Source organism: Bos indicus x Bos taurus, unplaced genomic scaffold, assembly GCF_003369695.1.
Source record: "Bos indicus x Bos taurus breed Angus x Brahman F1 hybrid unplaced genomic scaffold, Bos_hybrid_MaternalHap_v2.0 SuperScaffold_100126, whole genome shotgun sequence".
In the NCBI taxonomy this organism is placed as follows: domain Eukaryota; kingdom Metazoa; phylum Chordata; class Mammalia; order Artiodactyla; family Bovidae; genus Bos; species Bos indicus x Bos taurus.
Window position 1 is genome coordinate 335,114 of NW_020867066.1, and position 14,028 is coordinate 349,141.

General features: G+C 40.6%; 1 protein-coding gene across 1 annotated transcript in view; it reads right to left on the reverse strand.

Annotated features, from left to right (window-relative positions):
• LOC113888429 (multidrug resistance-associated protein 4-like) overlaps positions 1–14,028 on the reverse strand; it is a 227,202-nt gene that overhangs the window by 183,940 nt on the left and 29,234 nt on the right. Inside the window, 2 exon segments of the mRNA XM_027535552.1 lie at positions 253–378; positions 13,304–13,467. Of these exon segments, the coding sequence (XP_027391353.1) occupies positions 253–378; positions 13,304–13,467 (290 nt within the window).

The window sequence follows — 14,028 nt, forward strand, 5'->3', positions numbered from 1 at the left end:
TGTCCGACTCTTAGCGACCCCATGGACTGCAGCCCACCAGGCTCCTCCGTCCATGAAATTTTCCAGGCAAGAGTACTGGAGTGGGTTGCCATTGCCTTCATATATATATATATATATGACTGATTCACCTTGATGTATAGCAGAGACCACCACAACATTGTAAAGTAATTATCCTCCAAAAATAATAAGTAAATTCAGTAAAAGATGTGGAGGGGAGTACAAAAATATGGTGTGATATATACAAAAACTTACCTTCTCAATCTGGTAATAAGGTCTATAAGTGACTTTTCCCAAGCATACATTTTTACTGTTCTGATGCCACTTATAAATTCACTCATGGTCTTGATCCTGTCGTCTGTGAGAGCTGCGGTCTTACTCCTAAGGGGACAGATGTGAGAGATAAGCCTTAGTGATCACAGCCTAACTTTCTGTAGCATCAGCAGCAGAGGGCAGAGGGAGGGACCAGAGATCAAATGATTCCCTACAGCTCCTCTGTGCTGACATCACAGGCAGGTCCTACTCAAAGTACAAATGGAGAAAAAGACTTCTAGGAAGTCAACAACTCAGCCTAATGCAAAGACTAATTCAGAGAACTTGCAGTATCAGCTAAGGAAGACCTGAAGTGAGTCAAATACAAACCATCTGCCCAAGAAGATGGTGGTTGAACAGGAAAGGCAGAAAGGAATCTAACAGGAAAACAGTGTCTGTGCTGTAATAAAATAGGAGTAAAATTCTGGGAAGCAGAAAAGATGAGGCTGTTAATAACGTCAGGAAAGGAGAACAAGAAAAACTTCAGAGACCTTGTAGCACTGGAATAGGACCTCAAAGGATAAGGAATATCTCTCCACAGCAAAGAGAGGAAAAGAAATTTCAAGTAAAGAAAAATACCACATGTAATGGTACACACAGACACAAAAGAACTCAACTAGCTTCAAACAACACACCTTCACCACCTGACATTCTGAACAATGACCTACTTCCAACCCTCTGGAACATGCCTCAGCTCTAACTCATCATCATTATGCCCTTCATCACCAGTTACCTTTCCATCACATATGCTGCTGAGACTGTGGGACTTTATGAAAGTGAAGTCGCTCAGTCATATCTAATTCTTTGCAACCCCATGGACTGTAGCCTACCACACTCCTCTGTCAATGGGATTTTCCAGGCACGAGTACTGTAGTGGATTGCCATTTCCTTATCCAGAGGATCTTTCCAACCCAGGGATCGATCCCAGGTCTCCCTCATTGTAGGCAGACACTTTAGATGTCTGAGCCACCAGGGAAGTCCTAATAAAGACACAATTAATCAAGACTGTTGGTGGTCCCAAGATGGCAGAGGAATAGGATGGGGAGACCACTTTCACCCTACAAATTCATCAAAAGATCATTTGCCTGCTGAGCAACTTCCACAAAACAACTTCTAAATGGTAGTGGAGGACACTAGGAACCCAGAAAGGCAGCCTAATCTCTTCAAAAAGAGGTACGACAAAATATAAAAGACACAAAGAAAGACAGAGTTAGGGACAGAGACCTGTCCTGGGGAGGGAGTTGTGAAGGAAGAGAAGTTTCCACACAGTAGGAAACCCTCTCACAGGCAGGTCTGTGGGGAGTTTTAGAATCTCAGAGGGCAACATAACCAGGAGAAAAAAAAACAAAAACAAATATGCACCTAATTGCAACTGTGAGCGAAGAAGCCCAGACACTCGCGTCTGCTATCAACAAGTGGGGACTGGACAGGGAGGCACAGGCTGCATAATCAGTACTTAGTGTAAGGACCAGGCCTGAATGCCCTCAGGACAATCTGAGGGAGCTAACATGAGATAGCAACCCAACTATGGGATTGCCAGAGAGAAAAAAAAGAGAGAGAGAGAGAGAGAGAACTTGCCCATGAAAGGCTCTAACACACAGCCTGGCCCACTTACAGAAAAAAGGATTGAGCTAACACCAAAGAAGAGCTAGCTGGCTGCATACAGGCCCCTCCCCTGCAGCTCCCCAGAGGCAGACAGGCAGGTCTGTGACACCCAGAGCTGCACGGTAAGGGGGTGCTGCAATATTGGCCCCAGGGACCGGCATCCTCCACCAAATTGTGAGCAGGCTCCCAATTGCTAACCATGTCTTCCTGGGATCCTGGATGGTTGACATCTGCCAGGAGTGTCGTAGCCTGAGATCAGCTCCCCAGAGGAGACACACCTCTCACACAGCACACCTGAGATCATGCTCTCGCAGCACACACGGGATACCAAGCAGCATGAACCAGTGAGGTGATTAAGATGCATGGCCCACCTGGTACAGTGTGTTCACCAAGTACCTGGTGCTGCTTGGGCCTGGGAAAGACACAAAATGCACACCCAAATGAGTCTGTGCCCTTGTGGAGTACCCAGGAACCTGAGAAGCTTAGACCTGGGAAGTGCACGAAAAGGCAGGCCTGCTTTGGACAGTACCCCCGCAGAGGACCCTGGAGTCTGAGCAGTGTGGACCCAGGAAACACATGCCACCTTGAGCTTTGGCAAATCCAGTGTGGTCCTTACACTGTGAACACTCCCCACACATGCCAGCAATATTTGTTTGCAGTGTCTCCCCCTCCCCACAACAGAACTGAACAAGTGAGCCTAAATAAGCGACCACCTTCACCCCTTTATGTCAGGATAGAAATTAGACACTGAGGAGACTTGCAAACAGAGGAAGCCAAAATAAAGAAGACGGAACCACTCAGGAAGTGACAGGTTCAACAGATTAAAACCCTGTAGTTAACATTGACTAAGCATTGGAGGGGGCCGATAGACCTTGAGAAGAAGTACAAGCTGGAACAAGGAACTATCTGAAACTGAACTGACCCCATACTACCCACAACAGCTCCAGAGAAACTCCTAGATATATTTTTACTATTATCGCTTTTTAATTTTTTAATTTAAGTTCCTTATTACTCCTTTAATTTTCATTTTTATAACCTATTATCTTGCAAAAAAGACCCCATTTTTAAAGCAAATTCACATATATATTTTTCATAATTTTGTGATTGATTTTGTTTTATAATTTTAATATTGTATTTCTGAGAGTCTAACCTCTACTCTAGATTTTTAATCTTTGCTTTTTGGTATTTGTTTTCAATTTTGTACCTTTAGGAATATAATCTTCAGTACCCATTTTTACTGAGGCGTGTGAAATTGCTGGCTGGCTTTATTGCTGTCTCCCTTTTTGACTCTCCCTTTTCTCCCCCAGGTCATCTATATCTCCTCCCTCCCCTTTCTCTTCTCTATTTAACTCTGTGAATGTCTCTGGGTTTTCTGGGCTGTGGAGAACACTTAGGGAATTGATTACTGGCTAGATTGCTCTCTCCGCTTTTGACTCCCCCCTCTTTTCTTCCTGGTCACCTCTATCTTCATCTCCCTCTTCTCCATGTAAGTCTGTGAACTTCTCTGGATGTCCCTCACTGTGGAGAACTGTTTCACCACTAACCTAGATGTTTTATCGTCTGTGTTATATGGATGGAGAAGTCTTAAGGCTAATGTAAGAATAAGACTTAAAACCAGAGGGAGACGGTTTAACTCCAAAACTTGATAACATCAGGAAACTCCTGATTCCATGGAATATTTATAGACAAGAGCTCACCCAAAAGGATACATTCCTACACTGAAACCAGCTCCACCCAAGAGTTAACAAGTTCCAGAGCAAGCTATACCATGCTACTTCTCCAGTAAAGCAGGAACACACCCCTGAGCATTAAAAGGCAGGCTGCCCAAAGCCATACCAAAGCCATAGACACCCCAAAACTCACTAATGGACACTTCATGGCACTTCAGAGAGAAGAGATCCATTTCCACCCACCAGAACACAGACACAAGCTCCCCTAACCAGGAAACCTTGACAAACCACTAGTCCAACCCCACCCACAGGGAGAAGGCTCCACAATACAGAGGAACCATGAACTGCCAGCAAACAGAAAGGGCACCCCAAACACAGCAATCTAAACAAAATGAAAAGGTAGAGACATATTCAGCAGGTAAAGCAATATGATAAATGCCCACAAAATTAAACAAAAGAGGAGGAGATAGGGAGTCTACTGAAAAAGAATTCAAAATAATGATAGTAAAGGTGATCCAAAATCTTGAAACCAAAATGGAGTTACAGATAAACTAGAGACAAGGATTGAGAAGATGCAAGAAATGTTTAACAAGGACCTAGAAGAGATAAAGAAGTGTCAATCAATAATGAATAATGCTTAATAACTGAGATCAAAAGCCCTCTGGGGGGGAACAAACAGTGGAATAATTGAGGCAGAAGATAGGATAAGTGAGATGGAAGATAGAATGGTGAAAATAAATGAAGCAGAGAGGAAAAAATAAAAAAGAATTAAAAGAACTGAGGACAACCTCAGAGACCTCTGGGACAATGTAAAATGTCCCAACATTCAAATCATAGGAATCCCAGAAGAAGAAGATGAAAAGAAAGGGCATGAGAAAATTTAAGGAGATAATAGTTGAAAATTTCCCTAAAGTGGGGAAGGAAATAGTCACCAAAGTCCAAGAAACCCAGAGAGTGCCAAACAGGATAAACGCAAGGTGAAACACCCCAAGACACATATTAATCAAACTAACAAAGATCAAACACAAAGAGAAAATATTAAAAGCAGCAAGGGAAAAGCAACAAATAACCCACAAGGAGATCCCCATAAGGATAACAGCTGACCTTTCAATAGAAACTCTTCAGGCCAGAAAGGAATGGCAGGACATATTTAAAGTGATGAAAGAGAAAAAAACCTACAACCCAGATTACTATACCCAGCAAGCATCTTTTTCAAATATGAAGGAGAAATCAAAAGCTTTACAGACAAGCAAAAGCTGAGAGAACTCAGCACCACCAAACCAGATCTTCAACAAATGCTAAAGGATCTTCTCTAGACAGGAAACACAGAAAAGGTTTATAAACTCAAACCCAAAACAACAAAATAAATGGCAACAAGGTCATTATTATCAATAATTACCTTATATGTAAATGGATTGAATGTCCCAACCAAAAGACAAAGAATGGCTGAAAGAATATACAAAAACAAACCCCTCATATGCTGTCTACAAGAGACCCACCTCAAACCAAGGGACACATACAGACTAAAAGTGAAGGGCTGGAAAAGGTATTTCATGCAAATGGAGATCAAAACAAAGCAGAAGTAGCAATACTCATATCAGATAAAATAGACTTTAAAAGAAAGGCTGTGAAAAGAGACAAAGAAGGACACTACATAATGGTCAAAGAATCAATCCAAGAAGAAGATATAATTATAAATATATATGCACCCAACAAGGGCTTCCCTCATAGCTCAGTTTGTAAAGAATCTGCCTGCAATGGAGGAGACCCTGATTTGATTTCTGAGTCAGGAAGATCCTCTAGAGAAGGGATAGGCTACCCACTCCAGTATTCAGTATTCTTGGCCTTCCCTTGTGGTTCAGCTGGTAAAGAATCCAACTGCAATATGGGAGACCCCGGTTTGATTCCTGGGTCGGGAAGATCCACTGGAGAAGGGATGGGAGACCCAATCCAGTGTTCTTGGACTTCCCTTGTGATTCAGCTGGTAAAGAATCTGCCTGCAATACGGAAGACCTGGGTTCAATTCCTGGGATGGGAAGATCCCCTGGAGAAGGGAAAGGCTACCCACTCCAGTATTCTGGCCTGGAGAATTCCATGGACTATAAAGTCTATGGGGTCGCAAAGAGTCAGACACGTCTGAGTGACTTTCACTATCAGTTTCATACACTCAACATTGGAGCACCTCAATATATAAGGCAAATGCTAACAAGTTTGAAAGGGGAAATTAACAGTAACACAATAATAGTGGGAAAATTTAGTACCCCACTCACACCTATGGATAGATCAACCAAATGGAAAATTAGCAAGGAAACACAAACTTTAAATGATACAATGGACCAGTTAGACCTAATTGATATCTATATGACATTTCACCCAAAACAATGAATTTCACCTTTTTCTGAAGCGCACATGGAACATTCACCAGGATAGATCACATCCTAGGCCATAAACCTAGCCTTAGTAAATTCAAAAAAATTGAAATAATTTCAAGCATCTTTTTGAATCACAATGTGGTAAGATTAGATGTCAACTAGAGGGGGAAAAAACTATTAAAAATACAAACATATGGAAGCTAAACAACACGCTTCTGAATAACCAGCAAATCATGGAAGAAATCAAAAAGGAAATCAAAATATGCATAGAAAGAAATGAAAATGAAAATGCAACAACCCAAAACCTATGGGATTCAGTAAAATCAGTGGTAAGACAAAGGTTCATAGCATTGCACGCTTACTTCAAGAAACAAAAGAAAAATCAAGTAAATAAGCTATCTTTACACCTAAACCAACTAGGAAAAAAAAACAAATGAAGAACCCCAGGGTTAGCTGAAGGAAAGAAATCATAAAAATTAGAGCAGAAATTAATGAAAAAGAAACGAAGGAGACTATAGCAAAAATCAACAGAACTAAAAGCTGGTTCCTTGAGAAGGTAAATAAAATAGGCAAATCATTAGCCAGACTCATCAAGGAAAACAATGGAGAAGAACAAAATCAACAAAATTTATAAATGAAAATGGAAAAATCACAACTGACAACACAGAAATACAAAGGATCATAAGAGACTAGTATCAGCAACTATATGTGAATAAAATGGCCAACTTGGAAGAAATGGATGAATTCTTAGGAAAGTACAACCTTCAAAAGCTGAACAAGGAAGAAATAGAAAATCTTTACACCAATCACAAACATGAAAATCAGAACTGTAATTAAAAATCTTCCAACAAATAAAAGCCCAGGACCTGATAGCTTCACAGGTGAATTCTACTAAAAATGTAAAGAGGTAACACCTATCCTACTCAAACTCTTCCAGGAAATTGCAGAGGAAGGGAAACTCCCAAACTCATTCTATGAGGTCACCATCACCCTAATACTGAAACCAGACAAAGATGCCACAAAAAAAGAGAAAACTACAGGTATCACTGATGAACACAGATGTAAAAATTCTCAAAATTCTAGCAAAGAGAATCCAACAACATATTAAAAAGACCATACATCATGACCAAGTGGGCTTTATACCAGAGATGCAAGGATTCATTGATATTTGCAGATCAATCAATGTGATATACCACATTAACAAATTTAAAGATAAAAACCATACGATTATCTCAATAGATGCAGAGAAAGCCTTTGACAAAATTCAACATCCATTTATGATAAAAACCCTTCAGAAAGCAGGCATAGAAGGAACATACCTCAACATAATAAAAGCCATATATGATAAACCCACAGCAAACATTATCCTCAATGGTGAAAAACTGACAGCATTTCCCCAAAAGTCAGGAACAAGACAGGGATGCCCACTCTCACCACTACCATTCTACATAGTTTTGGAACTTTTGGCCACAGCAATCAGAAACGAAAAAGAAATACAAGGAATCCAGATTGGAAAAGAATTAAAACTCTCTCTGTTTACAGATGGCTTGATCCTCTACACATAAAATCCTAAAGACACCACCAGAAAATTACAAGAGTTAATCAATGAGTATGGTAAAGTTGTAGGATATAAATTAATACATCGAAATCCCTTGCATTCATATACATTAACAATGAGAAAACAGAAAGAGAAATTAAGGAAACAATTCCATTCACCACTGTGATGAAAAGAATAAAATACTTAGGAATAAATCTACATAAAGAAACAAAAGACCTGTATATAGAAAACTATAAAACACTGATGAAAGAAATCAAAGATGACACAAATAGATGGAGAAATAAATCGTGTTCATGGATTAGAAGAATCAATATAGTGAAAATGAGTGTACTACCCAAAGCAATCTATAGATTCAATGCAATCCCTATCAAGCTACCATCATTATTTTTCAGAGAACTAGAACACATAATTTCACAATTTGTATGGAAATATAACAAACCTCGACTAGCCAAAGCAATCTTGAGAAAGAAAAATGGAACTGGAGGAGTCAACCAGCCTGACTACAGGCTATACTACAAAGCTACAGTCATTAAGACAGTATGGTACTGGCACAAAGACAGAAATATAGATCTATAGAACAAAAAGAAAGCCCAGAGATAAATCCACACACCTATGGATACCTTATCTTTGACAAATGAGGCAAAAATATACAATGGAGAAAAGACAATCTCCTTAACAAGTTTTGCTGGGAAAACTGGTCAACTGCCTGTAGAAGAATGAAATTAGAACACTTTCTAACACCATACACAAAAATAAACTCAAAATGGATGAAAGATCTAAGTGTAAGGCCAGAAACTATAAAACTCCTAGAGGGAAACATAGGCAAAACACTCTGACATAAATGACAGAAAGATCCTCTATGACCCACCTCCCAGAGTAATGGAAATAAAAGAAAAGAAAAAACAAACAAATAAACAAAACAAAAACAAATGGGAACTAGCTAAACTTACAAGCTTTTTTACAATGAAGGAAACTATAGTAGGAGAAATAGTAGCAAATGAAGCAACTGAAGAATTAATCTTAAAAATACACAACCTGCTCATGCAGCTCAATACTGGAAAAATAAATGACCCAATCCAAAAATGGGCCAAATAACTAAACAGACATTTTTCCAAAGAAGACATACAGAGGGCTAACACATGAAAAGATTCTCAACATCACTCATTATCAGAGAAATGCAAATCAAAACCACAACGAGGTACCATTTCATGATGGTCAGAATGGCTGCTATCAAAAATTCTACAAACAATAAATGCTGGAGAGTGTGTGGAGAAAGGGGAACCCCCTTACACTGTTGGTGGGAATGCAAACTAGTACAACCACTCTGGAGAACAGTGTGGAAATTCCTTAAAAAACTGGAAATAGAACTGCCATATGACCCACCAATCCCACTGCTGGGCATATACACTGAGGAAGCCAGAATTGAAAGAGACATGTGTACCCCAATGTTTATCGCATTGGGTACTGTTTACAATAGCTAGGACATGGAAGCAACCTAGATATCCACTGGCAGATGAATGGATAAGAAAGCTGTGGTACATATACACAATGGAATATCACTCAGCTATTAAAAGAACACATTTGAATCAGTTCTAATGAGGTGGATGAAACTGGAGGCTATTATACAGAGAGAAGTAAGTCAGAAAGAAAAACATCAATACAGTTTATTAATGCATATATATGGAATTTATAAAGATGGTAATAATAACCCGATATGTGAGACAGCAAAACAGACACAGATGTAAAGAACAGACGTTTTGACTCTGTGGGAGAAGGTGAGGGTGGGATAATTTGAGAGAACAGCACTGAAACATGTATATTGCCATATGTGAAATAGATGACCAGTTCAAGTTTGATACATGAAACAGGGCAATCAACGCTGGTGCATTGGGACAACACAGAGGGATGGGATGGGGAGGGAGGTGGCAGGGGTGCTCAGGACGGGGGCGGGGCACATATATACATGTGGCTGGTTCAAGTCAATGTATGGCAAAAATTACCACAATATTGTAAAGTAATTAGCCTCCAATTAAAATAAACAGACTTATTTTAAAAATTAATCAAAACTGACTTTGTCCTTGGACACTTATAAATTAATGGAAACATTGAATTAAAAATAAGACATGAATATACATACTGGAAAAATCACTCTAACCCAAGCATAACAAAAATGCACGCAGTGAAGATTGAGCCTGTAGGATTATTACTATTTCAATTCAGTTCAGTTCAGTCCCGCAGTCGTGTCCGACTCTTTGCGACCCCATGAATCGCAGCACGCCAGGCCTCCCTGTCCATCACCAACTCCGGAGTTCACCTAGACGCACGTCCATCGAGTCCGTGATACCATCCAGCCATCTCATCCTCTGTTGTCCCCTTCTCCTCCTGCCCCCAATCCCTCCAAGCATCAGAGTCTTTTCCAATGAGTCAACTCTTCACATGAGGTGGCCAAAGTACTGGAATTTCAGCTCTGGCATCATTCCTTCCAAAGAAATCCCAGGGCTGATGTCCATCAGAATGGATGGGTTGGATCTCCTTGCAGTCTAAGGGACTCTCAAGAGTCTTCTCCAACACCACAGTTCAAAAGCACCAATTCTCAGCCTTCTTCACAGTCCAACTCTCACATCCATACATGACCACAGGAAAAACCATAGCCTTGACTAGACGAACCTTTGTTGGCAAAGTAATGTCTCTGCTTTTCAATATTCTACCTAGGTTGGTCAAAATGTTCTTTCCAAGGAGTAAGCGTCTTTTAATTTCATGGCTGCAGTCACCATCTGTAGTGATTTTGGAGCCCAGAAAAACAAAGTCTGACACTGTTTCCACTGTTTCCCCATCTATTTCCCATGAAGTGATGGTTCCTGATACCATGATCTTAGTTTTCTGAATGTTGAGCTTTAAGCCAACTTTTTCACTCTCCACTTTCACTTTCATCAAGAGGCTTTTGAGTTCCTCTTCACTTTCTGCCATAAGGGTGGTGTCATCTGCATATCTGAGCTTATTGATATTTCTCCTGGCAATCTTGAACCAGCTTGTGCTTCTTCCAGTCCAGCGTTTCTCATGATGTACTCTGCATATAAGTTAAATAAGCAGGGTGACAATATACACCCTTGACATACTCCTTTTCCTATGTGGAACCAGTCTGTTGTTCCATGCCCAGTTGTTGCTTCATGCCCTGCATACAAATTTCTCAAGAAGCAGATCAGGTGGTCTGATATTTCCATCTCTTTCAGAATTTTCCACAGTTTATTGTGATCCACACAGTCAAAGGCTTTGGTATAGTCAATAAAGCAGAAATAGATATTTTTCTGGACCTCTCTTGCTTTTTCCATGATCCAGCAGTTGTTGTCAATTTGATCTCTGGTTCCTCTGCCTTTTCTAAAACCAGCTTGAACATCTGGAAGTTCACAGTTCACATATTGCTGAAGCCTGGCTTGGAGAATTTTAAGCATTACTTTACTAGCATGTGAGATGAGTGCAATTGTGCAGTAGTTTGAGCATTCTTTGGCATTGCCTTTCTTTGGGATTGGAACAAAAACTGAATTTTCCAGTCCTGTGGTCACTGCTGAGTTTTCCAAATTTGCAGGCATATTGAGTGCAGCACTTTCACAGCATCATCTTTCAGGATTTGAAATAGCTCAACTCGAATTCCATCACCTCCCCTAGCTTTGTTCGTAGTGATGCTTTCTAAGGCCCACTTGACTTCACATTCCAGGATGTCTGGCTCTAGGTGAGTAATCACACCATTGTGATTATCTTGGTTGTGAAGATCTTTTTTTGTAGAGTTCTTCTGTGTATTCTTACCATCTCTTCTTAATATCTTCTGCTTCTGTTAGGTCCATACCATTTCTGGCCTTTATCGAGCCCATCTTTGCATGAAATGTCCCCTTGGTATCTCTGATTTTCTTGAAGAGATCTCTAGTCTTTCCCATTCTGTTGTTTTCCTCTATTTCTTTGCATTGATCACTGAAGAAGGCTTTCTTATCTCTTCTTGCTATTCTTTGGAACTCTGCATTCAGATGCTTATATCTTTCCTTTTCTCCTTTGCTTTTCACTTCTCTTCTTTTTATAGCTATTTTTAAGGCCTCCCCAGACAGCCATTTTGCTTTTTTGCATTTCTTTTCCATGGGGATGGTCTAGATCCCTGTCTCCTGTACAGTGTCACGAACCTCATTCCATAGTTCATCAGGCACTCTATCTATCAGATCTAGGCCCTTAAATCTATTTCTCACTTCCACTGTATAATCATAAGGGATTTGATTTAGGTCGTACCTGAATGGTCTAGTGGTTTTCCCTACTTTTTTCAATTTCAGTCTGAATTTGGCAATAAGGAGTTCATGATCTGAGCCACAGTCAGCTCCTGGTCTTATTTTTGCTTACTGTATAGAGCTTCTCCACCTTTGGCTGCAAAGAATATAATCAATCTGATTTCAGTGTTGACCATCTGGTTATGTTCATGTGTAGTCTTCTCTTGTGTGTTGGAAGAGGGTGTTTGCTATGACCAGTGCATTTTCTTGGCAAAACTTTGTTAGTCTTTGCCCTGCTTCATTCCGTATTCCAAGGCCAAATTTGCCTGTTACTCCAGGTGTTTCTTGACTTCCTACTTTTGTATTCTAGTCCCCTTTAATAAAAAGGACATCTTTTTGGGGTGTTAGTTCTAAAAGGTCTTATAGGTCTTCATAGAACCGTTCAACTTCAACATCTTCAGTGTTACTGGTTGGGGCATAGACTTAGATTACTGTGACATTGAATGGTTTGCCTTGGAAATGAGCAGAGATCATTCCGTCATTTTTGAGATTGCATCCAAGTACTGCATTTCAGACTCTTTTGTTGACCAGGATGGCTACTCCATTTCTTCTGAGGGATTCCTGCCCGCAGTAGTAGATATAATGGTCATCTGAGTTAAATTCATCCATTCCAGTCCATTTGAGTTCACTGATTCCTAGAATGTCGACATTCACTCTTGGCATTTCTTGTTTGACCACTTTCAATTTGCCTTGATTCATGGACCTGATATTCCAGGTTCCTATGCAATATTGCTCTTTACATCATCAGACCTTGTTTCTATCACCAGTCACATCCACAGCTGGGTATTCTTTTTGCTTTGGCTCCATCCGTTCATTCTTTCTGGAGTTATTTCTACACTGATCTTCAGTAGCATATTGGGCACCTACTGACCTGGGGAGTTCCTCTTTCAGTATCCTATCATTTACTATTTAATAATGTTTAAATAACTTCAGTATAGGTACACTGTGCACAAGGACAATCTACATATTCAGGTGTAGTGCTGAGAGGGTCTGGAAAATCCCATAACTTTTCCTGCTTCAAGATTATCCTTCAGCTTAAAGTTGGAGCTACCACTGGCTAAACTAAGCCTGAAGGGTCTACAACACACACAAAGAAGAGATCAGAGAAGGCATTTTATTTTTTAAACAAAAGTATCCAACAGATTGTAGTTGTCACCAAATATATGTTGCTGCTGCTGCTGCTAAATCACTTCAGTTGTGTCTCACTCTGTGCGATCCTAGAGATAGCAGCCCACCAGGCTCCCCCATCCCTGGGATTCTCCAGGCAAGAACACGGGATTGGGTTGCCATTTCCTTCTCCAATGCACGAAAGTGAAAAGTAAAAGTGAAGTCGCTCAGTCTTGTCCAACTCGTAGCGACCCTATGGACTGCAGCCTACCAGGCTCCTCCATCCATGGGATTTGCCAGGCAAGAGTCCTGGAGTGGGTTTCCATTGCCTTCTCCAAAATATATGTTACCTATTTTTGAAACCAGTGTTTCACTTACCGGAGTGATGAAAACCACATCCCAAAGCAGCTTTGCAACAGCAGAAGGAAAATGAGAACTGCCATCCCAGCAAGACAGGATATTCCTGTTTCCATCCAGAGCAGGGCAGTCACTGCAATTGCCTGCAGTGGCCCCACCCACAGATAGTGCAAGAACACTGTTACCTTAAAGAAAAAGATAAGCCTTCTTAGGATATTATAAAAAACAACACAAGTAAGGACACAGTATAGAAATAGTATGCTTGTACAAACAAAGGTCCGTCTAGTCAAGGCTATGGTTTTTCTAATGGTCATGTATGGATATGCGAGTTGGACTGTGAAGAAGGCTGAGCACCAAAGAATTGATTCTTTTGAACTGTGGTATTGGAGAAGACTCCTGAGAGTCCCTTAGACTGCAAGGAGATCCAACCAGTCCATTCTGAAGGAGGTCAGCGCTGGGATTTCTTTGGAAGGAATGATGCTAAAGCTGAAACTCCAGTACTTTGGCCACCTCATGCGAAGAGTTGACTCATTGGAAAATACTCTGATGCTGGGAGGGATTGGGGGCAGGAGGAGAAGAGGACGACAGAGATGAGATGGCTGGATGACATCACTGACTCTATGGACGTGAGTCTGAGTGAACTCCGGGAATTGGTGATGGACAGGGAGGCCTGACGTGCTGCGATTCATGGGGTCGCAAAGAGTCGGACACAACTGAGTGACTGAACTGAACTGAAGGAAGATACA